Source organism: Heliangelus exortis, chromosome 8 (assembly GCF_036169615.1).
Source record: "Heliangelus exortis chromosome 8, bHelExo1.hap1, whole genome shotgun sequence".
In the NCBI taxonomy this organism is placed as follows: domain Eukaryota; kingdom Metazoa; phylum Chordata; class Aves; order Apodiformes; family Trochilidae; genus Heliangelus; species Heliangelus exortis.
The window spans coordinates 25,518,899-25,546,787 of NC_092429.1; the positions used below are offsets into that span (position 1 = coordinate 25,518,899).

The following is a 27,889-nucleotide window of genomic DNA, read 5'->3' on the forward strand; positions in this document are numbered from 1 at the left end:
AGCACCAGCTCAGCTTTCGCTGGTACTCGCCACCTCGGAATGCCTGGCCATGCAGAGACTTCTCCGAGCATTCGGCACACCAGTCTTATCGCGTGTCCCTAGGGCCCCGTTTTCAGGACCGCTCTATCGTGTGTCCCTGGGGGCTCCGTTTCAGGACCGCGTCGTGTGTCCCTGGGAGGCTCCGTTTCAGGACCGCGTTATCGCGTGTCCCTGGGAGACTCCGTTTCAGGGACCGCACTGACTTGATGCGCACTCAGAGCTCCGCTTCGGGTTCAGCATTCCTCGGGCTTGAGTTCCACGCGCCAACTTGCTGCGCCTTTCGAGCCTCATTCTTCTCTCCCGCCTGGCTCGCCATACCGGGCTGTTGTATCTTGCCGTGCTGGGCTTCTATTTTGAGCTTCTACACGCCGCCTTCCGCATTTAAGCCTGGCCTTGTGGAGCTTGTTCCCGTGGTTGCGTTTTTGGAGCTCTTTTTCTTAGAGCGTCCCGCACCATCGTGGTGGCTCCACCTGACGTGGTTGCGTATTTCGAAGCTCTTTATATCGCCTTCCGCATTTAAGCCAGGCTTTGTAGAGCTTCCCGCAACCAACGTGGTCGTGTAGAGCTTCCTATATTACCTCAGCATTTACGGCTTGCTCTTGTTGCCCGCATTCTCCACCAGATGTTGCAGCGAGCCTTCTCTCTTCTCCGGGAGCTCTTTCCTGCTGTTCCTCTCCTCAGGCATCTTCATCTGCTTCTGACTGACTCTGCTTCTGGGAGCATGCCTTTTACCTTGCCCTTCAGCCCCACCCATTTCCGGCTGGGGCAGGCCCTAATTATTGGGCACACCTGGGCTTAAGCTCCCAGTTCATTATCAATGACACCTGAGGACTTGTGGTCTTCTCTACAATCTCTTAATTTCATTATTCTGTATAAATGCTGGTGTTCTGCAAAGCCTTTCATGCTTCCTAATCTTCAAATCCATAGTACAGGGTCACCTCCTGTAAGTAATTCCTGGCCCTGTATAAAACTCATCAACCTCACAAAACCATCAAGGTACCCTCTTGACAGACTGAACATTTTTCCTTTTATTTTTGTAGCCTCACATCATTATTTATATTGTTCCTCTATCACTCTCTGCCCCAAATTATTTGCAATGAGGATCTCAATCAACTAATCCAAAGTCCTAGGCATAATCTTTTTAAACAGACCAATTGTTTACACCAATTTAATGTATGTCTTAGACTACTAAAGACAGTGGAAACATCTCAGTTATTAATTTTAAAACCAATGAGCCATTTTCTTCAGTACAGCTCTTACCCTTCTGATGTACCAAAACAAACACAAGTCACACCAAGGCTTGAAAATATGAGGCTCTTTTGAGAATCTGATTCTGAATGCTAATGCTAAGCTATATAGAGTATTTAAAAAAAAAAAAAAAAAAAGATTGACTAGTGAGAAAAAATAGTACTTAAGCAGCATATTTAATCAATATGGTATTAGCTTCAATGATATTTAGAGAACATCAAAGACCAAACATATCTGTATCGTGAGGAATAAAATAAAATTGGAACTGCAGCAGAATGATCAAACTTAATTCAATGAGCAACAATGGTCAGGATAACAAAATATTCTATGCAGCAAGTTTACTCATCCTCTTAACTTTATTTGTATAGCCTGAAATTGGATTCCATAGAAATGCAAAGTTTTCAGATTGCTGAGATCTGAACCTTTATCTTTCCCTGCAGGCTATTTGTATTAATCTACTTTTATTTGAAGCACGGAGCTGTTAAACTGTTAAAGCTCATTTAAAATGTGGCTATATTTCTATCAATGGAGCCAGATAGTTGAATTATAGATTTTAATTATGCTTTTTATACTTTGGAGATGCTTGCTTAGAAGTAAGTCTAACAAGAGGATGCAATTAAACAGCCTTTATTGCTGCTGATCAATGACTTGTGCCTACATTGACAGCAAGAGATGGCTTAGAATTTAGAAGAATTTACATGGGCTACTTTTTTATTTGTGGTTAATATGAAACTCAGAGTCAGCTTTGTTTCCCTACCTTTATTAGCATTTTAACATGCAATCAAATCAGGAAAAGCATGTGACAATGTGGAATGCCTGATGCTGTAAGAGTGAGATACAATAATATTTCATTCTTGAGCAGCAGTCACCCTACAAAATCAGTTAAATACCTAACAGGAAAATTAGAATTTATCTTACATTTTTATCTGCTATGCATCTGACATATCTGGATAACTTTTCCAGTTGAGTAAAACCCAGAGCAGGGCAGTTACCACCATGCAATATTCAATTGTTTTTCTCAATGAAACAATGCATGACCAAAAAACCCCTCACCAACTGGCAGCACTGGAGCCATCAAGACTGCAAATCTTTAAATAGAAAAGGCACTCCCAAAAATAGCTGGGGAAGGAAATCTACTGCTGCAGTCCATTGCATACTTCACCTGGAGGATGTCTACAGCTCTGGGGTAAAAATAAAGTAAAGTAAAGTAAAGTAAAGTAAAGTAAAGTAAAGTAAAGTAAAGTAAAGTAAAAGTAAAGTAAAAGTAAAGTAAAGTGAAGTAAAGTAAAGTAAAGTAAAGTAAAGTAAAGTAAAGTAAAGTAAAGTAAAGTAAAGTAAAATAAAGTAAAATAAAATAAAATAAAATAAAATAAAATAAGGTAGAAACATGCATTGTAGTGAAATGGTAAAGGTGAACTCCATTTGCTTTTCAGGGTATTATTGGATACCAAGGAGAAGAGTGCTTTATTCTATGTCTCTACCACATTTTGAATGAAAATATAATCTTGTACCATCAAATACCCTTGGCAATAGAGGTACAGAATCAAGCTTATCCTTACACAAATACCACCAACTTGACTTGATTTCTAGAGCTGAAATAGAAAGTGTTTATAATAGATGGCTGTGTTCTTTCCTGAAATTGCCAATTTTAGCTTATCAGCATAGACAATTTGCTTGAAAACAGGAATTAGCACAAACTATTTCAGAGGTAACACATCGTGTGTATTTAGCTTTCTATCTGCCTAAAAACGGGCTCCAAAATTTCACACACATATTCACACACATCCTCAGTTTTATTTGAGTTTTATTTTCATTTATATTTTGAGTAAAAAGTTAATGATATCATCACCATCACTGAAACTGGTGGTTTAGGATATTATTTGGTACCAAAAAATTGCTCAGACAATCTGGACAGACCTTAGAGAAATGTAACAAATTTAACTGCTTAGTGGCATTTATTCCAGTGCTGCATTCTGCAGCATTTTATTCTGCTCCATACTGTGTCATTATCGTTTCACACAATGTTTGGACCAACAAAACTGGGACCAAGCACACATTCTAATACACAAAATGCAGAATATTTTGGTCTCCAGCTGACACTGAACAGTCCATAGAGAAACAGGATGAGAAGAGCAGCCAAAATCAGAGAGCACTGGGCAGTTTTTTCCTGTATATTCAGTTTTTTTGATGTTATTCAAGTTTTTGATGTTCAGAATTGTTCCAAAGAAAAATAAAATAAATAAATAAATAAAACAACTTACAAAATCAGATGTCAGTGGTGGTTAGAGTTGAGAAGAAAATTCTTGGTAGTCTCTGATACCTTGGATGTAAAAAAAAATTCTTCTTTGCTTTCAAGTTTGGATTTAAGTTTTCATGGAATCCTTGAAAAATACAAAATTTTCATTTAATTGGCCATTGTTTTGTCATGAAGAATTTTGTGGAAAATTATTAGGGGCTCACTAACTAGTGGGGTAGGTCAGATGCTTTGCTTTAACTACAAGTGGATTATTACATCTGAGATGGTGATTTTGCTACACAGAAGACTAATTTTCAGGTAACCCCTTGCCATTTTTGCTTAGTATCATTGTTTTAGAGATAGTGTGATCCCTGATTCTTCAGGACCTCATAAAAGCCAAAGGGTAAATAGCTACAGGGGCTTTGCCTAAAGCAACTGTAATGTGAAGATTTTCATTTTGCTCCATTACAGCATTTCAGCATTAATTAAGAAATATTACCTACCCTCATGGCGTGAGAATAATGTAATGATTTTTTTTCCAATGAAGCAGAAAAAAAATTGCTACTTTATACGATTCAGATTAATATTCTGTTAGATACCTTCCACTGAAGATTTTGCTAAGACCCAACAGTTCAGTGAGACCCTCAGTGACATATCTGATGAAATGATCACCCAATGCCAGCTGTATTGATTAGTGGTGTTAAGGTGCAAAGAAAAACAAGTTAATTTGTTGCATGAATGGTGGAAGCCACACAGCTTTTCAAACTAATCCTTAGAAGCACAGAACAGTTTGGGTTGGAAGGGACCTTTAAAGATGACCCAGTCAAACCTACCTGCCAGAGACATCTCCCAAGCACCAACCACCCTGGCCTTCTACACTTCCAACAATGGGGCCACCCACAACTTCTGTGGGCAACCCATTCCAGCATCTCACCACCCTCATTGTAAATAAATTCTTCCATATATCTAAAATAAATCTTCCCTCTTTTACTTTAAAATCATTGGTCATTGCCCTGTCACTAAAGGCCTTGGTAAAAAGTCTTTTTTGGTCTTTCTTAGAAGCTTCATACAAGCTTATAAGAAGGTTTTTCTTGGTCTTTACATATTGAAAGTCCCCATTCAGATCACTCTGAAGCCAGGCATAACTCCACCTCCCTCAGCCTTTTTTCACAGGAGAGGTGTTCCAGCCCTCTGCCCATCCTTGTGTCCTTCTGGACCTGCTGTTACAGATCTATGTCTGTCTTACCTTGGAGACCCCAGAGTTGGATACAGTATTCCATCTGGAGTCTCAGGAGAGTGAAATTGAGGGGGACAATCACCTTCTTGCTTTGATCAGATGAGAACAAACCATTCAGTTAATGTAATATGTCCCAGCGGAACCAAAAGGTGTAATAGTGACATCCTTCCATAAGAAAATAGTAAAATATGGATTTAAGATGTAATATCCAATGCCCAAAACTTAAAATAAGAACTTTCACCAAACATGAAGCTATTTTTGTCATAGTGTCTTAGTTATCTACACCCTTTGTACTTTGTGGTCTACTTCTATGAGCTGTTTGTAGTGTTGTTAAAAATCTCCATTATCATTAGATAATCCCTAGTGGAAAAATTATGAGCAAGCATTAAATTGATGTTACATTTATCTAATTAGAAACGAATGCATCTAAGGAGGGGAAAACTGAGAACTGTGTATTTAAAAAAACCTTAAATTTAGACTATGCTGCCAAGACATTACTTGTAAAGAATAAAAATGTCCCAGCTCCTGAAAAATTAAACACTGCCTGACATGGAGTTAATCCCTCCCTACTACAAAACAAGGCCACCTGTGGAGCAAATACACTTTATAACAAGCTCTCCATCCTCCTTCTCTAGTGTCCACAAGTGCAAGGAGTACAATGGGACTGTGGGAATGGGATATGGTCTTGAGATTCCAATATCTGGCCATGAAAAGCCCATCTGCATCATATTCCAGGTGTCATAGGAGGCCCTGGCTCAAAATCTCACCTCAGTAATCTGATGCATTTTCAAGCCAGTGGCATTAGTGATTTTTATCAGTCACGGATGCAACTTTTGTCACTAACGCTGATTCCAGATTTGGTTTATCCTGGTTACTTAGAAACTGGAGGCTATGTGAGTGCACCAATAGACATGGGTGAGTGTTACAGACATACAGCTAAAGCTCTTCCAAATAATTTCTGAACTCACTAACCTCAAAAAAAATTCACCAATCTCTAAACATGTTAAACCATAAATCACCTTAAAACTGTTTTCAAGTTATATGACCATAAGTGGGCAAAATTACGTGATCAGAAAGGCACCCCTGAAAATGACCCCACAGAGCTGTACGTGAGCACATAAGAAAAACCCTCTTCTAGAGGCCTTGACAGCAAGATAAACTCCCATCAGACCCATCCTCCAACCAGAAGACAGACAAAAAAAAGCTGGAGGAAAACAATCTCTATTCATTATGGCCCTGAAAGAACAGCTGCTGCCCAGGAATGACCCTGAGGGTACTGAGCTCAAGCTGCACCCAGCAGACAGCATCAGCAGGGCTGAATCCACACCTGGGATTCTTACTATAATTTTCCTTTGTTTTCTGCCTTTAAGGGATGTTACTTGCCAGACTGGCATCTCCTAAACTTACCATTTTGTTAGTCCATGTGAGGATGATCTCACATCAAAACGGAGAAGAAAAGCAGAAGCCTTTTTTCACCACAGGTAGGAAATGCAGATTTCACAAAGATATAACCAGCTCATATTGTGTACATGCTGCCTTCAGACACAGCTATCAGCCACAAATCTATTCAATAATGTGTGACTGGACTTATCTCTGTTCCCCCCTTCCCTCTTTCTCAGAAGTTTTACTCCCTGGCTGAATCCTGAGATGTAGGTACCAAGTTTACTTGACTAAAATTTACCTTTTCCAACTATTTTATTCCAGTTACTGTGCAGAACCAATACTTCTCAGGAGAGATTAATATTGACTCATGTTGTGTCAGTCAGACATGGGAATTTCCAAAGATTCAAACTGAATTAGAAACTGGAGTCAGGTGAACTCAGTTTTTGATGTGTAGAAACTTGCCAAATCTGTATTAACATGAACACCAAATGAAGTCTTTTTTACTGCTGTCAACAATGATACAGTCTTGCAAACCTACTCCAGTTTTGTAATTCCCATGTTTCAATTGTGAAGATAAGAAAAAGAGAGTTACACATACAATTTTGTCTCCCAGTAAAAATAGAATATGTACACAGAGACATTTTTTTAAAGTAGAAGCATACTCGGGGTTTTTTTCATTTTTATGTCCTAGTTCACAAACAGTTTAACTTTTAAATGCTAATTGTCTTTAAATCCCAATAAATTACTATCCTTAAAAAATCGTTTTACAGTTGCTCATATCCTATGAGTCTCATTGTCTGGGACGATGACCACCACTTTCAATTTTTAAATTGTTTGGCTGTTTATTTTGTCTGGGTTTTTTGTCTCATAGCACAAAGTGTCAGGGATGTCAGATATATCTGATATCTAAAACTCCTTGGTGGTTTTGCTGCAAAGGACACACACACCCAAGTCACACAGAGCTTCAGTGTCAGAACCAGGGAACAAGAACACATTTGCTTGTGCTCATCCAGCAGTAGAAACAGACATCACCATTACTTCTTCAGGCAAAATTCTAAACAAACAGATGGACCTTCAAAGTCAACCGTATGAGAACTAGTTTTACTGGGGGAAAAAAAAGCACATTTCAGAGGCAAATAAAAAAAATATATCTTCTAGATACTGTTCAATTGCTGACACCAAAAAAAGTGAAAAGACAAAGGCGTCAAAGGAGGAAAGCAGCCCCCAAGGAAATGAGCAATGGAACAGACGTTAGTTACACTTTTATGAGAAAGAACTGATGAGGATCCAGCGTTAGTGCTGTAATCACATCCTATTATGTGCCATTACTTGGGCACACAGCTTGGTCACCAACTCCTTTCAGATTCCTTGCAAGTTAGGAGTCATGCAAAACTCATCCTGACCTTCAGACAGACAGATTGACAGGGTCAGAGAGTTCACTGTCCAAGCAGGAGCTCATATTGGATCCACACGTGAAGACACGAGTGGAGAATCTGTGGCATGTGGATTTCACATGCCATTATCACACAAGAAATCTGTGGGAAACTGAGGGTTAAATATAGAGCTTCTCCAACAACATACATACATATATATTTTTTCTGTACACATACAGAAAAACTATATTCTGTCAAGGCTAATTTCATTAAGTAGATCCAGAATCATATGGAAATACTGAGAAAAACCCTGGATATAATAACCTTTGTATAAAATAGAAGGTTTGTGCTACTGTCTTTCAGTTACAGATTCTCAGATGTCTTTTATTGTAGCTGCATAGTCTGGAGTTGACTAAAAGCACAGGAAAATGCAGCAAGATCTGACAAAATGCTTGTGACTGAGGCATTTTAATACAGGGATCTAATGAGGACAGATTTTTGGCATTGCCAGTATTATGGAGCATTTCTGGACCTTTGATTCACAAGGAGGTGTCCACAGTAAACTTCCTTAATGTATTGGCTTTTATTCAGACACCTGACACCTCCTACTTATGTAGAAGACATAAGTGTTTCTTTCTATTAAATACTATTTTTCTCACTGCTAAAATGTGAAGTAATACATTCATTTCTTTTCACTCATTCATACTTACATTCATGTATGTATATATACACACATATCTGTTCATATACACATGTACACACATACATACACCCAGGTACATATATATACACCTAAATGTATATAAACACATGCATGCCTATTCACACCAATTTACTCTGCCAGTAATCACAAACATTTGGGTTCCACAAATTAGTAAATGAACTAGCACCACAGACATTTTCCACTTATTCTAATTTATTGTGTCTTGTGATTTGCTACCAAAAGCATTATTAGATATTTTTAAAAAAAACAAAAATGGCAATGAACACTTCTTCAGCATGAGACCCTGCACTATAGGTCCTTCATTTTTCATCAGTTGAAATTATAATTTTTCAATTTATTTTGCATGGTTACTATGTGAAACGTAGATAAAAGGTTTTATTCTGTTTGTTAATGTGGGTTATCAGATTGGTTATGCTGTGCAATGTTTAGAGCTTAACTTCATTATTATAACCTATATCCACCATTTGATGTAAACAGCTGAAGATGTGGTTTTAATAAAATGCAATTAGATGTAACTGGATAAAATGTATTACCTCTGTTTACTTTCCATTAATAAACTAAATTTACCAGTAGGCAAAGGTAATACTGTATTTGACTTCTTAGTAAAACATCCAATTCTGCTACTAGCAGCCAGAGTATAAGTTAAAAATCTCTACTTGTTAAATTTCAAGAACTGTGGGAATGTAATTGAGAACGAGTTAAAATACAAATATTTACTTGAAAATTACCCAATTATATTTTCCCAAGTCTTAGATTCTGCTGATATTTCAGAATATTTGGTAGCACATTACACTTTTCACTTTAAGTTCTGTTCTTCGTGGAAGTCAAAACCTGTATATGTGTTTTTCCCTTGAGAAATTAATATTCATTACTTAAAGCCAGATGCTATCTCTTCTATGCATGTGAGACCTGGATACAAAACTTTTAAATCACTAGTGGGCTTTGTCTGTGCAGTTTTCAGCTCTCTCTATATATCAAATTGTCTGGTCAGTAAAAATACCTTCTCTTCTAAAGCTGCATAAATAAAGTAGAAATTGAGAGTACCAAAAGATGAATTGAGATATGGAGCCACTAATGACCTTAAGAACACTGTTATCCATAACAATCATTTTGGGATTCTGGGGAGACTCAAGTAACAAGACATTGTTTTGAAATATTGCTTTTCTTCACCAGGGTGTCTGTTGGAATGAATCTGGAGCTACACAACAATAATTCATAGCCAACATAATGACTAGGAAAACCTGGAGAATCAATCAGTAAGAGCTAGAAGACAACTAAGATTTGAGTTCTGAGGTATTGACCACAAGCTTAAGTCAATGATAGCAGAAGAAATTGACAAAAATTCTTGACTGAGCACATTTCATGTCAGTTTTCTTTTTCTGTATTAAAAAGGCACAAACACACTTCTCTACAAAGAATCCCAATCAATACTACTGTCTTACTCTACAGAAAAGGTTTCTGTGCTATACAGCTATTTCCTTACTGTAAGATACAACTTGTTATCCACATAAGACAACACATGGACAACAACAAAAACCTGAAAGCTATTCTCTATTCTCTTTGGAGACAACTACTGACCCAGCAGCGGTGAGGGAAAATTTCCATGTTGGGGTCAAAATGAAAGCACAGAGAACATGATTCAAGTAATAAAAACTTTTTTTTTTTTTTTTTTCAGTAAGCAAAGGAAATACTGGTAATTGTTTTCCCCCCTTACAGAAGTCATCAGCATTAGAAATCCTCTACATCTTCAATACTAGGGATATTTAAACAAAAACGAAAAGGAAGGGTAAATGAAGGAATAAAGACCCAACTAACCAAAAATCTTCAAAGAATTAATGAAAATGACCTGATTTCATGCCCAAGATCCTGGCAGACTATCCTGCTGACTGAAGAATGAATCTATTATTACTGTTAAACAGCTTTTATACTACTTCAGTGATTGCATGAAACCATTAAGTTACAGTGTCTATTATCCTAATTTTTTTAGGGCAACTTAAATGATTTATGAACTTACCAACTGAAATGATGACACACCATATTCTCTAAATAAATGTTCTTTGTTCTAGGGAAACATATCAGTAGGAGGCTTAATCTAATAATTATCCTTAAAATACTAAATTTTGAAAGCGGGTATATTCTGGAAATGGATTATGATAAAGTTTACATAAAATAATATTCACTCCCCTCTCCCCCATTTGAGTTTCCTCAGGAACTTTGATTAAATTCACCAAACAAATAAAAGAAATATAATGAGAGATTGTCAAAACAGAGTCCTGCAGTGTATTATTAAAAAAAAAAAATACAGAAGACAATCTCGGCACACATAGTGTCTTGTGCTGCCAAGCTGAAACATGCTTGGGTTCTTGTCAAGCAAACTGACTCCTGAGAACACTCCTAATCCTGCTGGCTGAGCCAGCCCTGCTCCCCAGCATCCTTCTCAGCTCAAGCACTTGCTTATCTCCCCAAGAGATGCTCTACCCTGGATTTTAAATCCAGTAGTTTAATACTGAGCCAATAAAATGTAGTGAGGGGAGAAGGGGTAGGTGTGATCCTGATCAGAGACAAAACAACTTAGAGGCTCCTGAATAGGGTGGGAAGAGGCTGGCTGATAAATTTCTTGTTCATGGATATTTTAGCAAGATTCTCTGTGAAGCCAGAACCTCCTAAAAATGCATTGTTTCATCAGGGTGTGGTCCTGCTTTTCCCAAGACCTTCAAAGATGAACAGAGGGTTGATGTGAAGCAGTGTTACAAGTGCTCTTAATTTCCCCATGCTCCTGAGTGGTAAATGCTACTCCTTTATCCAGAGCAAACTTCTCCACTCTGCTTCGTCACATACTGAACAGCTGGAAAGAGAGGAGTATCTCGGGAATCAGAATTTGCTACTTTCTTTTGGTCCTTTCTGCCCATCTCTGAGCCCTTCATGGGCCATTAACTCTCTACAAGAGCTCAAGTTGTTTTATCACTGCACTTGGAGATGCTCTTACCTGGGGTAGACCTCCTGCATAACCTGGATTGTGGAGACAGACCTAAAAAAGGTGTCCAGTCCTCATTTCCCACACCTTTGGCATTTCCCACCTCTCTGGTATCCATCTGAGGGGCGCCTTAGGCTTCCAGTGCCATTGGAGGTAGCACAGGTGAGGATGTCATAAAAACATAGTGACAGATTCCTTCCCCTATGTGAACATCCATCCTATAAACTTGTCAGCCCCTGGAGATTACTGGTAAACTAAACCAGGCTCAGGTTATAATTAATTTGAAAATACTTGTTCAATCTTTCTATCATGTATACATAGCTTCTCACTTTCAATGATCTGTTCCTTTTTTTTTTTTTTCACTTTTTCACAAGTATGTACTTTCCAGAGAACACCCTGGCTCAATAGACCAAGAAATGGATATATTTTTTTATAATAGGAATTGCAAATTTTAAAGCATAGCTACCTGGTATGTGTCTAGGCCCTAAAGATTAAACAAATATGTTTTCCTATGAATGAAATTTGCATTTGAATCAAAGGGCTGAAAATTAGATTATTCTGGAGAACATAGTCCAGTTATTGCTAGACCCTGAAATGTCATTTAAAGCTTTTGTTCTGTTCAGGTATATAATTATTCAACCAGTTTCACCAAAGACAGTTATTTAACTTGTGTCATGTCCTCGTTATGCCCAGCTACCTAGATAAATAGAGGCTGTTAATGTATAAATGTATATCACAATCAGTAATGAAACTCACTGATATTCTTCAATCCAGATTTTTTTATTTTATTTTATTAAACTATTATTCCACTGAAGGGAACCATTGCTGTTTGATTCCACAAGACTAAAATCAGCATATTTTTGTTCTGCATACCTATGCTGCCTGCAATAATGAGGCCAGAGTAATGGACTACAAAAAACTAATTTTTCAGTGGAAATCTATCAACACAATCTCTCTTTGAGCTGCTCTTCTCTGTTCCCAGCCTATGAGCTGCTGGATTTAAAATTATTACTTTGTGCATTCAGTATTCTAGCCCTTGGTAAACAGTCTGAGAATGATGATCCATCCAATTACTGTACCTTTTATCCACCAAGCTGAATGGGAAATTCCCTAAAGCAACCTGACCAATTACAATACAGGCCAAAAGCAATTTACTGATACAGTGAATTTCTGGAAAAGGCAAACAGAACTGTTCTTTCTATTTATTCCCTACTGATAAGGCATTTGTGGAAGATAAAACTTGTTTGTTCTTTGGTGCACTGACACTATGCATGCAATTTGATGCCCAAGGAAGCAAAGGTTCTGAAGAGTTGAAGGCCATGGATAACCAGTTTGCTAAGCTACCTATTGAAAGCTACCTCACTGTCACCCATTAGTTACAGTTACTGACTACAGACCATTTTTCCCCTCAACTTCTACATTATTTGCATTATTTCTCTCTTTGCCATACCCTTTTTCTGTTATTCTGTCACTAGTTTGTGGGGTTTGTACGTGGTATTTTGTGTTAAGGAAACCAAATTCCATGGCTGAGAAATAAACTCCTGTCTTATCTTCCGAAGAAACAGACTTATATTTAAAAAGAAAAAAAAAAAAATCAGCTCTGATGCTTCCAGTTGCAAATGAGCCCTTCCAAAAAATCTGTCAGTGATGGTGGTCTCTAGAGTGTAATCAAATGTACATGAAATAGAGCACCAAAAAATGTCACAGCATCATTTCCACAGTTTTGAAAGAGATGATGACAGAGATCTCTTTTCAGCCCTCCATTTTACTAAACATTTGTACTGAAACAAATTGTTGACATTTTGCTATTCTGTCACTTAAAATTCCTAAACCATAAATTCAGAGCAACTTCAGGAAGAACACAGGAAATGTCGTTCCATGCTGTACATGAGAATGAAAATTGCAACTCAAGACAAGTTGACATGTACATCCCCAACAGAACCCTTCAGGTTTTTTATTAACATTATCTGTCAGGAGTATGCATGTGTGATAAAGCCTGATGAGGGCTGTGGGCTAAAATATGTTAATAAGGAATAAAATACACAATTGACTTGAATGTTGAACTTCACACAAGAATGTTAAAACATTTTAGAGGGTGTTCTACTATGGTCTTCAGTCTTGCTCACTATATGCCATAGATTCAGTCACCCAAGGATTACCCAAGGATTGAGAACATACACAAATAGCTAAGTCCTAAGTCCTAAAAAAAAAAAAATCTTATGTAGCATTATTTTCTAATCCATTTAATTTTTCAGTTGTTCATGAACAAACACAATCCCTTTAAAAATTACTTCTAAAGGAACACTTTTAGCCAATGAATACTGTGATACTCAGTTCCCTAGGAGGTTCTCATTTTTTATTTTTTTTTTTTTGCAGACTAGTATTCCATACTTGTTAGGATCACTTACCTCAAAGAGACTTTAATATTTACTGAAACCTAATCCAGCACCGTAAGCACCACATTTTATAACCCTTTCCCACTATTCATGGGATTGGTAAGGTTCTGTAACCTAATATGCCCCAGAACTATTTTAGTGTAATGATTAGAAAACTTTTCTAACTAGCCAGCCTCAATTTATTCATAGCTCATTTATAGCAATTTGGTTTTATGATAGCAATGGTTTTTGGTTTAAATAGTTCATCTCACTTTACAATATGTATATTGGCAGGAATTGTATTGTCTCTCAGCTTCATTTTTTTCTGTTGTCGGGTTGTGGGTTTTTTTGTTTGGTTGGTTTTGTTTGGTTTTTTTCGAGGGCAGGGGGGTTCGGTTGGTTTTGGGTTTGGTTTGGTTTTTTTTTTCCTAAATGTGCCAGACATTTCCACCTTACAAGAAAAAGCTAGACTCTTCCTTCTGATTTTTCACATCTGTTTCAGATTTTAAATCATTTTGTTTGAACAAAAACTACACAATGTCCCTGAGGAGATTCCTTCAGGACCTGATTTGACAGCATGAATACTTCCGTATCTGTGTAGAAATTACCTCTTCTGATACAATGTGGGTTCTTTGCATAATTTCACAATCACTCTTTCCATCCTGGTAACCTCTCATCTCATTCTGTTTGGATTTAAATTCCTTCGTCGGAGTATCTGATTTACATAAGAGGCACAGTACTCCCATTGTGTAATAAATAACAAACTATAAATTCTATTTTTCTTGCCAAAAAGACTTACTGATATTATCTACAGGAGCTACCTTCCATAAAAATTCCCACTAATGTAGAGGTTTTCAGCAGCCATACACGTGCTTTCCTGGCATTTCCTTTTGTAACCCAGTGGCAATAAATGGCACCAAAACCTGTGGCAATTATTAAATTTCCTGCAACTGGAAATTTCCTTCCAAGAATTATAGGGAATACCATACTGCCAGACAACCAACAAAACCAGCCCACTGCTCCCAACTTCGATAAAAACCTAACATCAGCTGCAGTTACTTAGCTCTGCAATACATGGTTAAAACTTTATTGTATATATTGTTGTCTCTTTCAACTCTATCCTGTCTTGTTGAAAGGACCCTCCCTGGGGAGCTAAGCACACTACAGAATCACTGGTTTGCCCATGGTCCAAACTGACTTTTAATGGATAAATTAAAATACAGCTGAGGGTAGATTTTATTTCTGCTGTGCTCCCGCAATTTTCCATCAGTTGTTTTTATCATGTGGTTGTTTTATGCTCTGAAGGCTGGATGGGAAGACAAGGCAAAGTGTAATTTTTATCTTTAGAAAACATCAGATGGTTAAGGTCCCACATCTGAAGGTAGGCTCAGTTAGTAAGCATCCACCACAGTGCCAACATGTGGCTTCTTCTTTACAATTTATAACATATTCATTGTCAGATGAGCACTTATTTATAATGAACAGGGAGTGTGGATACAAAGCAGTTGCTTTTTGCCTCACTGGCATCCAAAAAGTTAGGGGGGAAATAGAAATGCTAGCACAGTCTATACAGTGATCACTTTTTCTTAAGTTTTTTAGTCTAAAAGCTTCATCTATTGTGAAAGCAAACATGTTACATAATTAAAGCAACTGGCATATATGTATATGGAACACTAAACATTAAAATCTTCTAAAATTAAAAAAAATGGTTAAAAAAAATTGGTTTACTCGGTAGCTGAGGAATAATGACAACGTTTCCATCAAGTTCCAAGTAATCTTCATTATAACATTCTTTGTTGTTCCCTTTAATACCTGCTTTTCCAGTTCTCTGTCCTATTCTATTGATTTTAGTAACTGTATATTTCATGGGCCTGTAGTATGTGACCTTGATCCCAGTGCAGGATAAAGGCCTCCATCCCAGGCACTTCAGTATTAACACAAATAAGCATTATCCAGTTTAACCAAACCCAGAATAACATGTATTCTCTGCTTTTTAACATGGTCTTGATTATAATTGGGAATGTTATTTTGAAATTAAAAAAAAAAAAAATAAAAAAAAATAGGGAAGTTAGTAACCTATTTGAGGTTGTTGGATTTTTTTCCTTCATCATTGCTCTCCTGAGGGTGTCAAAAGAGAGGAAAAAATAGTGGGAATCAAAATGCTATTGTACTTGATGCATAATTGTGCTGTTGTTAGGAAACAAAACAAAACAAAAAACAAAACCAAACAAACGAACAAAAAAAAAAAACCCCAAAAACCATACAGTAACCTGCTGCTGAAATGTCCTCCAACATATTTTTTTTAAATACTACATGCAATGTGTGCAAGTGACTGCTGGTTTTATGTTATTTTTATTGTGACCATTTAATTCCTGTTATTTATAAACACCTAGCCCTGATGTTAGGTTGGTCACCTTGAGCTAGTAGCATTTGATAGGTTTTGGTAGAGGTCCAATGGGTCATCTTCTGTGTATGGCTTGAATGTCATAGGTATGGAGACATGGAAAGAAAGCAGCTACCTGTCACAGTCCCATCAGTCCTATCAGTTCTTTTGAAGCCAACTCCTCCCACAAAAAAAAGGCATCTGCTTAGGTAGTCTGCAGCTACTTCCCGTATTTGTGCCATTGGGAAAAAAAAAAAAATGTCCCCAAGCATTTTCTGTCTGACCTCCTTGTGCTACAAACATCCTACCAGAAAGGATTCAAAATGGGACACAAGGTGCTGGAATGTCTCACCCTATACATTTCTCTCTTCCTCAGCCCAAAGGATACTGGCCTGGAATGGATATTAAAATGAAGGGAGATAACTCTCCTTCTCCTTTATTCTTAAAATATCAGGTGTGACCTGTGCATATTGTTCAGTTGCACCTTTCCTTTTTTTTTAATATGACTTAGCTGAGTCAATACAACCCTGTGCTTTCCTCTTACCTCTCCATTTGAATCAGGACTGTGTCCCTGTGTCCCTGAAGGATTGTTTCATTAGGTAAGGTAGGTGAGAGAATGAACAGACCAATTATACTCCAGATGCTTTAGCCTGGGAAGGCTCATAGAAAAGCAACAGGGATTAAATTTACAATGTGTGGTTCATAACAAGGTCACTATGTTCTGCACTGCTTACTAATGGGACCATATTTTACAAGGAAACTTCTCAATAAGGTTTGTGTTTCGAGGCCTAAATCAAAAAATGCTTTTGACTCAGGTAGCTTGTGGCTCTTTTGACTTCCTGGCTCATTTCTTGAAGGGAATAGGCTGGCAATGGAAATAAACACAAGCACTTTCTGGGGGGGTGTGTAAATTAAAGTCAATTGAAACCTATGCACAAACCCAAATAAATACTAAGAGATATGATTACAGATCTATAAAACTTAACAATGTTTCTGTAATGACGGCAAAGAGGAGAAAAATTCTCAAAGACCTGATTGAAAGAGCTGAAATGAAATACAGTTCCATCTTTCATGTTTTTAGCAAGATAATTTTGGTTCAGTGTTGACTAATACAGAATAATAGGAATAAAATATGCTGCCTCAGTCCCTGCATTATTGGCTTTACATTATTGGTCTTGACAGCTGGCTTTTAAAATGCAGTAAATATTGGGCCATTCTGTTCCGTTAAGACAAGCCACTTCATCAAGCATATTTCCAAATCACACTTTATTTTCAAAATGCTTTTAATTTCTCTGTATATGGCAAAGCAGCCCAGTGCAAAGTTGATCTGCAACAGAGTGCCCTCTACTGCATGTAGTTAGGAAAGGAAAATCAAACAAGTTCCTTAAAATCTTTACAACAGTTTTGCCACTGGACACTGAAGTGAAGTATAGTATATTCAAAATCACTGTTATCTGCTTCTAAAGATTTGGATAATATTGAGGAATAATAGTTTAAAATAGGTATGAAATGGACACAAACTGCTTAAGGGTGTGTGCTTCCATACCAAAGTGGCCTGTGTTTATAGGTTGGAGAGAGGATTAAGGGTTGGACTTGATGATCTCAGAGGTCCTTTCCAACCTGGATGATTCTGTGATTCTGTATTAGGAAAGTTAAAAATCTGTCCTGTATTGCCCTGCTGCCACCCTTTTCTCTCAGCCAGGAGGGATCTAGAACAAGATGATGTGAAAAAGTCTCTGCTTGTAGATCTATTTTCTCAGCATCTCTCATGCTCCCTCATTTCTCTCCTTCTTTCCATTTGCCATCAGGTCACTATTGTTAACCTGAACCCTCTTTTTCATTTCCATGTCCCCAATACATCTATTCAGTGTTACTCAGTTACGTCTCTTGCAAATGACTAAGAAGATATTTCATCAGTGTTGTCTCAAAAGATTGAGAACTGGCAAGCTACAAACTTGCCAGTTTGTATATATTTTATTTTTGTATATATTTTTTCATGATATTCAAAAATATCATGAAAGCAATTCTGTAGCAAGGAAGTCACACTTTTGAAGTGTCCCCTGCTTCTTCTTTTTCCCCCATTCACTCTGAATTGGGTCAGCCTAATGCTGAGTGTTCTGATGGACTAAACACCTGAAACTTCATTTAAAACTCCCAGTGACTCTTACCTCCCAGTCCCTCGGGGATGAGAAAACTGCATCTCAAGACACAGGCATGAACTAACATGAAACTTTTTGAGTCACTTTTGAAATGTCCTGATACGTACAACAAAGTCTGCAATTTGGCAGTGGGATCTGCAGAGCCACAGTTTCACTCTGAAAGTCTCAACTTATGTCTTGAGCCACACTGAAAGCAATTGAACTGGATCTTGATGCATGATCAAAGTGTTCCATGTCAACCCTCTGCAAGCAAAGATGGTATCTGAACACTTAAGGACATTTTGAGTATGTCACTAGGGTAGAAGTAAAAAACAACATTTTCCAAAGCAATATAATCAGTTAACAAAAGTTCTTCAAACAAAACAGAAACAACACAAACAGGCATTCCCATAGTACACAATGCATAAACGGCTTTGAATATAATTCAGCAATTCATTTAGTGTCTACGGATTTGTTCCCACATCTGAAACTTTCCCTTAAGGAAACCCCTGTTGAAAATTTACAGCTTCCAAGGATGATAATCTCTGAAATTGCTTTCCCTTTGCTTCATACCTGTAAATCTTGTATCTTGTGCTAAATCCCTGTCGACTTCTGTCCACAAAATCAGTGTATTCCTGTGAGCGATGGAAGGGTCCCTTATCAGACAGGAGCCAGTCGAAGGGGCTTGTGGCATGCTGATCCGAAACAGCAGCAACTGCTAAAACCCAGCAATGAAGACTCAGTGCTATCCACTCCCATAGAGCCATCAGAGAGAACAATTCAGCACCAGCACTGCATCGCCATATCATGCTTCCACTGGGGACTTAGAGCCTTCATTCTCTTAGCTTTCCCTCAACACCTAGACAAAATACACAGTCAATTAGATAAGCACACACTAGGCATCCCTTGGAAGTAGAAACAAGTTTCCTTTCTTTCAGCTTAAAGAGATAGTGGCCTCTACTTTATTACATTTTACATTAGCATAAACCCCACTAGACTAGTTAATAGTGGAATGTTTCAGGACTTCAAATGCTGTGAAACTAATGTCTTCATTAACATCATCAGTGATAATATTTATGTTGAAGGGAAACCTTCACAAATTGTCTGGGGAGGAATTGTTAGAGGTTTTTTTCCAATAATGCTAGGCATTAATGAAAAATATGCAATGCAAGAATTATTGCCTGGTAACATCAGTACAAATGCATTCAGCAATGTCTATGCATAATGTTGCAGTTCAGATAATGGACAGAAAATGCATGAGAAGACCCAGATTGCTTTCTTGTATTTTTTTGTTCTGGGAAAAATAACTTAATGGCTTGTCTTCACTATAAACTTAGTTAACACATCCATGTTATCCTGTTCAAGCTAGGATAGCTGGGCAAAGAGTGACTGCAGTGATCAATAGCACTGGAGCTTCCCATAGTGATGAGTTCCAAGTTCCAGATGTTCTAATTTTGAGTATCCCAAAGAGCATCACTTGACCTGCAGTCCAATTCACTCCAACCCAGTGGGTCAGCCCTGGATCACTATTTAAATTAAGCCTAAACAATTTTTTGGCTGCCCAATCGAAAATCCAGTATTAAGCATAACTTTTTGTTGGAACTCAGTGAAGACAAGCCACAGTTTCTATCTGTACCTCAGTCCCACACCTGTGAAATGGAATAATAATTCTATATCCTGCTGAGATTTTGAGAAAACATCTATGCAAGAGCATGAAGTTCTCAGAAATACTGAAATTATGAAAGTCATGTAGGCTCCTAAATATATAGAAACAGTCAGATCTAGTTTTCAGTGTAAGGTAAAACAGGACAGAAATAATTAAAATATATTAATATGACAGCTTTCATTTTTCTAGCTGAAGATATGTAGACAAAAGCAGTTTTTAATTCACATCCACTCAAAACAGCACTCATGACATTTTTACATTTGATATGATTTTTATTACTATGTGGGAAATTTTTCTTGACCATCAGTAATTTAATTTGTAAGTGAACCTTAAATGAAGGATATTTCCAATAACAGTTCTTTAACTTCATATTCAGTACCACCCATCCATTATAATGGAAATGCTGTGGGTGAATAAATATACTCTGTGCATATATTCTAGAAATTAATATTCTGAAGCTTTTTGTAAGATAATAAACATATCTGCTGCAGGAAGTTTTCTGCCTCCAGAAAAGCATAGAAGTTCATGGGAAGCAATGGGAGTCTGCAGTGTGATAACATAATAATCTGTCTATACAATCAGAGAAATAGTCAATGTTTATTGTTTTCTTATGCAAAAATATAATTTTCAACATGATTTGGACCTGATTCTGGAAACAATAAATGCGTAAGTAATTGCACTGAAAAAAGACTCTATTCAGATATTCCAGAGCACTGAGTTGTAATCATAAATTATTACAACCACACAGTGGTTTATGATCATAACACACAGATTGCATTAATGTTATAAATCCTTTCAAAATTAGATTCTTGCAGTCTACAGCAAAGAGCTCCCTCACTTTATTCATACCCTCGAGCAATCACTTCCATGCAAAAAGCTTTCAAGATCTGTGTATAGTGTATGAAGTTCCAGTGTATTCTCCCCCAACTGGGGCTTCATTTTCTTTCACAGGTCAAAGTTCATGCATGGGAGGTTGTGTAACCTTCAGGACATCGTATGAAAAAACATGCACAGATCTGAAGCAAAACTTAAAAAAAACCAGACAGCACTCCTGGCCCATAAAAGCCATGATGGTCATTTAGTTGTCATTTCCTGATCCAAGTTATCTCAGTGTGAATGTAGCAGACATGTCAGTCACTTCCCAACAGGCCAGACCTTCTTTTAAATCACAACACAGTGAAAATCCACATTTACTTTTACCACTTTTTTTTCCCACGTCTCAGGGATAAATATATTGCACAGCACATTCACTGCCCTCCATCATCCTTTTAACAGACTAGGAATATCCTGGGCATAATTTCTTTGCATTATATGAAGATACAAAGGGCATAATGAGAATTTTAATTTTCATACCTACTGCTGTTATTAAATTGCTAGTTAAGACATAAGGTTCCATGTTTCCTGAATTATCTTTTCTATTGAAAAAAAAAAAAATCATGTAATGGTTTAAATTACAAGAGGAGTTTACTTTTTCAAGTACTTATTAACACTAAAGTGTTTCAGGCCATTAAACTGTGATGGTGACTAATTGAATCCCTTTTGAATTTAAAATGGTAATATTAGGATTAGAAAATGAATTACTTGGTATATATAGCATCTTACTAAAATGAGAAAAAACCCTGCTGTACACTTGCCTCTGTGTACACCCCATGGGATGTCATATATTAACCATCAGCAAAACACCTGTAGAGAACCTGTGTTCTCTATAATCTCTTTGTTTTAAAGATATATGGAGGCATTTTCCAAAAGAGTACAAATATATATTATAAATATATTATTATAAATAAACAGTTAGTTCTCTAAGACAGTAATATAATGTGTGCATTTCTAACTTATCCACTTGTCTGTGTTGTCCAGACATTGCAGAATAGTTTCCGTAGCATAAATTCTCATAAAATCCTTGAAAATAAATTTTCACCTCAATTTGACAAACAGGGAACTGAAGCATGAAAAGACCAAGCCTAAGATATTTTTAAGCAGTTAAAGGAATTTAAATATGTCATTCTGATTTTAAAATAATTTTAAAACTCCAGCCTAAGGAATTTTCAGTGTGAAAAAATTAAAAATTTTGAATACTCAAATTCTCTAATGAATGCAAGTACCCTGCAAACATTACTCAAAGACTGTTATAGTCATGTGGAACATACAGAAGTTGTAGTTACAGTAACTCCTTGGAGGAACAATCTGAATTAAATTTGTGATAGAGTACCTTCTGCTTTTAGGATGGTATGTGAGAAGTGAAAAACAACTGAGTATTTGTTAAGCAAAAGAGATCATGGGTTTTAAAGTGGAAAAGGCACTTGGTAGAGAGACATTTCAAATAAAACCATCCTGTCAACATGCTGCTTCTTTTAAGTGCTAACTTAGAGGACAATTATCAGGTATAGGTGCTCAGCACAATTACTTTTTGTTATCCCCATGGTTTCACCCAGCTACTGCTTGCAAATGCTAATAAATTTTCAGTCCTCCTTCTAATATCTGAGGTTAGATTGAGTTCAAGAAGCATAATGGGCTTAATTCTTCTTTGTTAGGGAACTCTTGTCTCCTCACTGGTGTTAATGAAGAGTGGACTTCACTCAGCATCTTCTGGAAATACCACAGCCAAGACATAGTATTCATGAACACATAAAGGGTGCTTAAGACTGCTAAAAGCCATGAATTTACATCATGTGAGAACACAGTAGTGCCAAATACAAAACATTGTAGCCACTGGGACCAATTTCATCAAGCTTCAGTTGTGATCACTACAGGAAGGATGCAGCCTTTTTGTTATCATCCTATTGCAGGACAAACCCCACGAAATTCAGTCTTCTTTTTTCATGTAAATAGGGTCTTTAATAGTAGAAATTGTATATATGAGTAGTTTATGAACATACTAAGTTATTGTACCTAAAATAGTACTAACTGAAGTGTCTGCTTGTTTTGTGGGTTGAGCTCTTTTGCTTACAGAACACAAACTGATAAATCATGCATACAAATATACACAGAATAACATAGTGCCAACCCAGAAGTGTGGCCAGCAATGTTCAAAGAAAAGAAAATCCCTAAGTTTTAATCCTTCAAAAAATGGAAATAGTATAAAACTTCCTGTAGATCCTTGCCTGCTGGTTTAAGCTGTAGTAACTTTTTATGCAAGAGACAATAAAGCTGATGTTAGGCATCACCAGTAGCTCTTCTGGACCACATCTACACCTGTGGTTCTCAAGAATCAAACTAAAATAAGTGTACACTAAATGTACACATATTTTTAATAAGATCAGAGTATGCTGGGCTTTTTCCCAATATTTCTGTCTATTATGCAAGTCTGAGAGGTGTTGTGGCCTTGTTTTGAGATGCCCTCTCCTCTGATGTACATGGGACAAAGCTCTTCCTATCTCTGTCAGCACCACAGAAATGAATGCAGCCTTGCCCCTGTCATTCCCTCTTTGATCCTCACAGAGATCTCCTCGACAGAAGAAATGCAGAAAACCAGAACTTCTCTGAAGTTGCTTTTTATGCTTGCTAGAATTCCCTGAAAATGCTGAAATGTGCCAACTCTCCACGGAAGGATGAGAATCCTCTGTGCTGAAATGGGATTCTCCTGGTTTTAACTTCCCACAATGACAAAAAAAAATTTAAGATTTCTATTATCAGACATGTCTTTTCAAGGGAAAGTAATAAGCAACATATCAGAAAACACTATGTTCATCTCTTCTCAAGTGTTACAAACCTTAATGTCTCTAAGATGGTGCATTTTTATGCAAAACACAAAGACTGTTCTTCTTTGAACTAATCAAAATAATACTTAATATATACCCCTTTAAAAAATAAACAAACAAAATTAAAATCCAAGAACTGATGGGGAGAATACAACCAAATCTTTTTCTATGTAATTACATTTCAGTAAGATGATTTTATCATTTATATGGTTTTGGATACTCCATCTCTCCATTAACCTGAAAGTTGGGAATTCAAAGGGATTTCAAAGTTACTACTTTTGATGAAGTGCAGCACCATGTATAACAAGGTACACTTGGTATTTCTTTTGGAGTGCACATCAAGGAAAACAGGAATGAGGTAAAATTTCTATTTTCTATTCCACAAAATTATCAGGAAGCTAACACTGACTTCAACTTTGAACCAATGGAAAGAAGCAACATTTTAATCCCTACAGTTGGATAGAAAGCAGTGAAGTTTGGAGAAGGCAAGATAAGTCAGGACCACTTTTTTCAAAGGTATTTTGACACCGGAAAATGGAAAGAAATTTTACATAAAGAATAAAGCAATAGTCTGAGCCTCAGATATTTCTCTTATCTTCTCTAAAACCCTAGGTTTATAATTTTGTATCTCTTTACTTTCACTTCCTCATCTGAAGTGTAATGATCATTCTGTCCACCTTTGTGAAGCACTACGTGACCTCCACTTAAGAACTCTGTTTTTTGGGAAAAAAATAATTCCCTGATTATGACACAACCTTTTTCACATGAATGAAATCTGGGAAGGCACCTGTCCTTGAACTTTTCATACAGCCCAGTGTAAATGAAACAGCCATGAAGCTGATGATTTGCTGAGGAAGAAAAGAGCAGACAGTGCTGCAATCAGTGTCAGCTGCAGAGGAAGAGAGCGTAGCAGATCAGGAGAGCATCTCATGTTCTTTTAATTCTCTGCTCTCTCATTCTCTGCTCTCATTTACCACATTGGTACTGTTCTCCAAAGGAAGATTCCCAAACCCACAGAAAAAAAATTTCTTGAGCACCGTGTGTAGTTTTGGGTGCCACAGTACAAAAAAGATACAGAGCTACTAGAGAGTGTCCAGAGGAGGGATAGGAGGTTGGTGAAAGTTGTAGTGTGAAAGCTATATGAGAATTGAACCAACTTGTTCTGTCTTACTCTGCTACACTAAGTCCTCAGCAGAGACTCACAAGCAGATATATTGGCAAATATGGAAGGAGAAAATAATTCTACATCTGACATCCTCTGGTGAGATTTATATTCCATGCTTAAAAATAAGTGGGGCCCTTGTATCAGGTCTTGGTATCAGCTTTAACTACATATACCCTAAGGGAACACCTTTTCTTTGTTTAAATAAACCTTCATCCACTGGAATTTTCAGTTTTCTTCTCTCTTTTCTGTGTAGGACAAGGACAAGACTCCTCTAACTACAATACCAAAAGATGAAATGGAGAAAAACAAGATTTTTTTTTCCCCATCCCAGCATTCAAAGGAGTAGAGCAGCACCCACAGAAAGAGAGAGCAAATGTCAACCCGACCTCTGCAGCCATCATGTCAGTCTGAAATGTGAGAGCTGCTTGCTACAGGTTACAGCTATTGCCCACAAAATGTGCCTGCTGTTTGCTCTGTCCCTGAAGAATTTATTTCCTTCAAGTGCCTGGGAGTTTTTAATTGGATGTACCCACATGTTGCCTGGGGTGTCCCAGTATAGATTGTACTGGTCCCCTCAGCTCTTGGGGTAAGTGCTGGCTGTCAGCTGTACTGAGGTGATGATTTTAATGCCTGGTATTTGTAAAAGACCTAATTTTTTTTTCCTTTGCTGCTCAGATCACGATGTATAAATTCCCTCAGGCGCTCTTTCAATCTTCTAATCGAAGTTCATCCTCCTGTGCAAACGGATCCTTATGTGTTTTAGCTGATGACATAGGGCAGCATCCCCAAATTGCAATTTCAGGATTTCTACCTTAATGAGTGAGTACGTTCCTACAAGGAGAATAATGAGGGGAAGAAATTAGCTGTAAGGCATCTGGGTGCCCAAAAAGGCATCAGTGACCCTGACCGGTCCCACATGGAGCCTCCGCTCACTCTTTATGGACTCTCCAGGGGCTCCTGAACATTCAGTCCCTGTCTGGGTGGTTCTGGTGTGACTGCCTGCACTTGGGCTTCCTGCCTCAGCACCCTCCTTGCCTGGAGGAGACTGTGCCACAGCTCAGCTCCTTGGCTGCCTAAAAGTAGAACACATGGGCTATGGTGCCTCAGACATGAATAGTGTAGGTGCATAACAGAGAGAGAGAAATCCAACCAGTCTTCATGTGTCTCAGTTCTTCATCTTTAAGTGGGGGCTAGCACCTAAGTCCTTGGCAGATACCATACATCAGTCACACGAAATGCTAAAATTAAGTTAATTTAAGTGGCTTAAGCAGGACCCTGAGCAAGTGCTGTGTTTCAGCTGACTGACATCCAGGATACCATAAACCCACACTGAAACCTACTGCTAAGAGACTTTTTAAACTGCTCCAGGCTGTATGACTGTACTTAGTAATCACAGGAGTTCATAGTGGAGTAAATCTTTACCTTTCCAGGTCCACCAGTGCACATGGGCTATTCCACATAAAAAAAAACCCTTTCCATGTAGAACTGTGAATGACATTTTAGTTTTAAGCCACTTTTCCACTGCACAAGTTATACTCAGAATTATCCCAAATTATGGAAAAATTTTCAGCTAAAACATATGATGGCATGAAAAGAGAATGGAAACAGAACAAGCTCTCTTTTGAATAAGTTTGAGATCTGTAAAACAGGAAAAGAAATATAACAGCATTATAATAGCACCAGGGAGTTCTGGTCCAGCATTTGCTCAGGTACAGCTTGACATGTATCACTGAGACATAAAATTTTGCATACTGGAGCATTTGTTTTTGCAGAAAACCCTAATGGGATACAGATATTTAGAAACTTGCATTCCAGCTTGCTGGAATTATTTAGAAACTTAGCACTTAAAAATGTTCAATATTCTCTGCTACAATAACCTCTTTGGATGTGTTCTAATGGCAATTAAGATCTTTAAGATTTGCAAAAAGCATGTCCTAAAATTAATGTTAAATTATTACTGTAAAGTACTATTTCTAGTAGTAGATCTCTTTTTCACCCATAATTGTTAGTCCTCATTTTTCTGACCCAATTTATCAGCTATTTATCAGATGGCTATGAAAACCATGCACATACTAAGACTCATATAAGTTGGCTGTTTTCAGTAAACCACATCAAAGTAACAAACAGCTCTTACGATTTTAGTTTCACCCTTTTACTAGTTTTAAAATGCTGTCTGAGTTGTTGACATCTAAAATGGGAGGAAGCAGCTATTTACAGGTTGTACACTAAGGCTTTAGTTCTAGGATTTCACACCTGAAAACCAATCCAAATACAACTGATTATTCTCTAGTGCAGAAGGACTTGTATCCAGCTAAAATGATACAGGGTGGGAGAAAACTCTGCTCACCAACAGATTGTTGAGCTGAAGAAGATTCACCTTACAGAGAAAGGAGAGTACTTGGAGCAGAGTTGCCCTGAAGTATAGCTCTGATTTTACTGTATAACTATTAACAAGTCCCTTAACCTTCTTTAATTATAGTTTCTGTTCATAAGAACAGGAAAGAAGGGGATTGTGAAGCTTGAATAATTAGTGTCTATAGAGTACTTTCAAATTGTTGAATGAGAAAAATGTCATAAAAGAAAAATGAAAAATGTTCATTCTACTAATGTTGACTATTTTTTGCTTCTACTTAAAATTTCTGTTCCTGGAGATTCTGTAACAAATGTTCAGAACAGGATGGAGAGAATTGTCAGTCTCAGCCAAATATACAAGTTCCTTTAAAGCTCTTGAAGTGCTAATATTGTTTGTATAACAACTGAGAAAAAAATAATGGTGCATAGCTGTTATCTGATCTTAAGAAAAGGGACAAAGAGGAAATAAAAACCCTATTGATTGTAATGAAGGCATATTTACAAAGTCCAGTTAACAGCCTAGCTTCATGTATTTCCATCCTTTCAGATGTTATCTAATCTAATCCATAATCTTGTTAATGTTTCAAAATGTTATCACAAAAAAAAACTTCTCAGTTTAGGAGCTCTGGCTCAGGCAGGATCCTGTAATCTTAGCTATGTGATACCTGATCAAGGATTTGCACTCCTCCTGATTTTATATTCCATATGAAAATGAGTGGTTTCAGATTAGACCAGTAGTTAGAAATAATCTCCATAAAGATCTAATGCCATGACATTTTTCTTTCACTGCATTTTTTACATACATATTTTATTTATTAACATGGATATCTAACAGAATGGTAATGTTTTTTGTTTTGTTCTTCTATTACGTCTTTCAGGAAAAAAGTGCTCCAGAGTT

General features: G+C 37.2%; 1 protein-coding gene across 2 annotated transcripts in view; it reads right to left on the reverse strand.

Moving 5' to 3' along the window:
* LOC139799275 (BMP/retinoic acid-inducible neural-specific protein 3) overlaps positions 1–27,889 on the reverse strand; it is a 191,464-nt gene that overhangs the window by 154,592 nt on the left and 8,983 nt on the right. For both annotated transcript variants that reach the window (XM_071751096.1, XM_071751097.1), the window contains exon 2: positions 18,684–18,969. In XM_071751096.1, coding sequence (XP_071607197.1) covers positions 18,684–18,919 — 236 coding nt within the window. In that variant the 5' untranslated portion in view covers positions 18,920–18,969. The remainder of the gene's footprint in view (positions 1–18,683; positions 18,970–27,889) is intronic.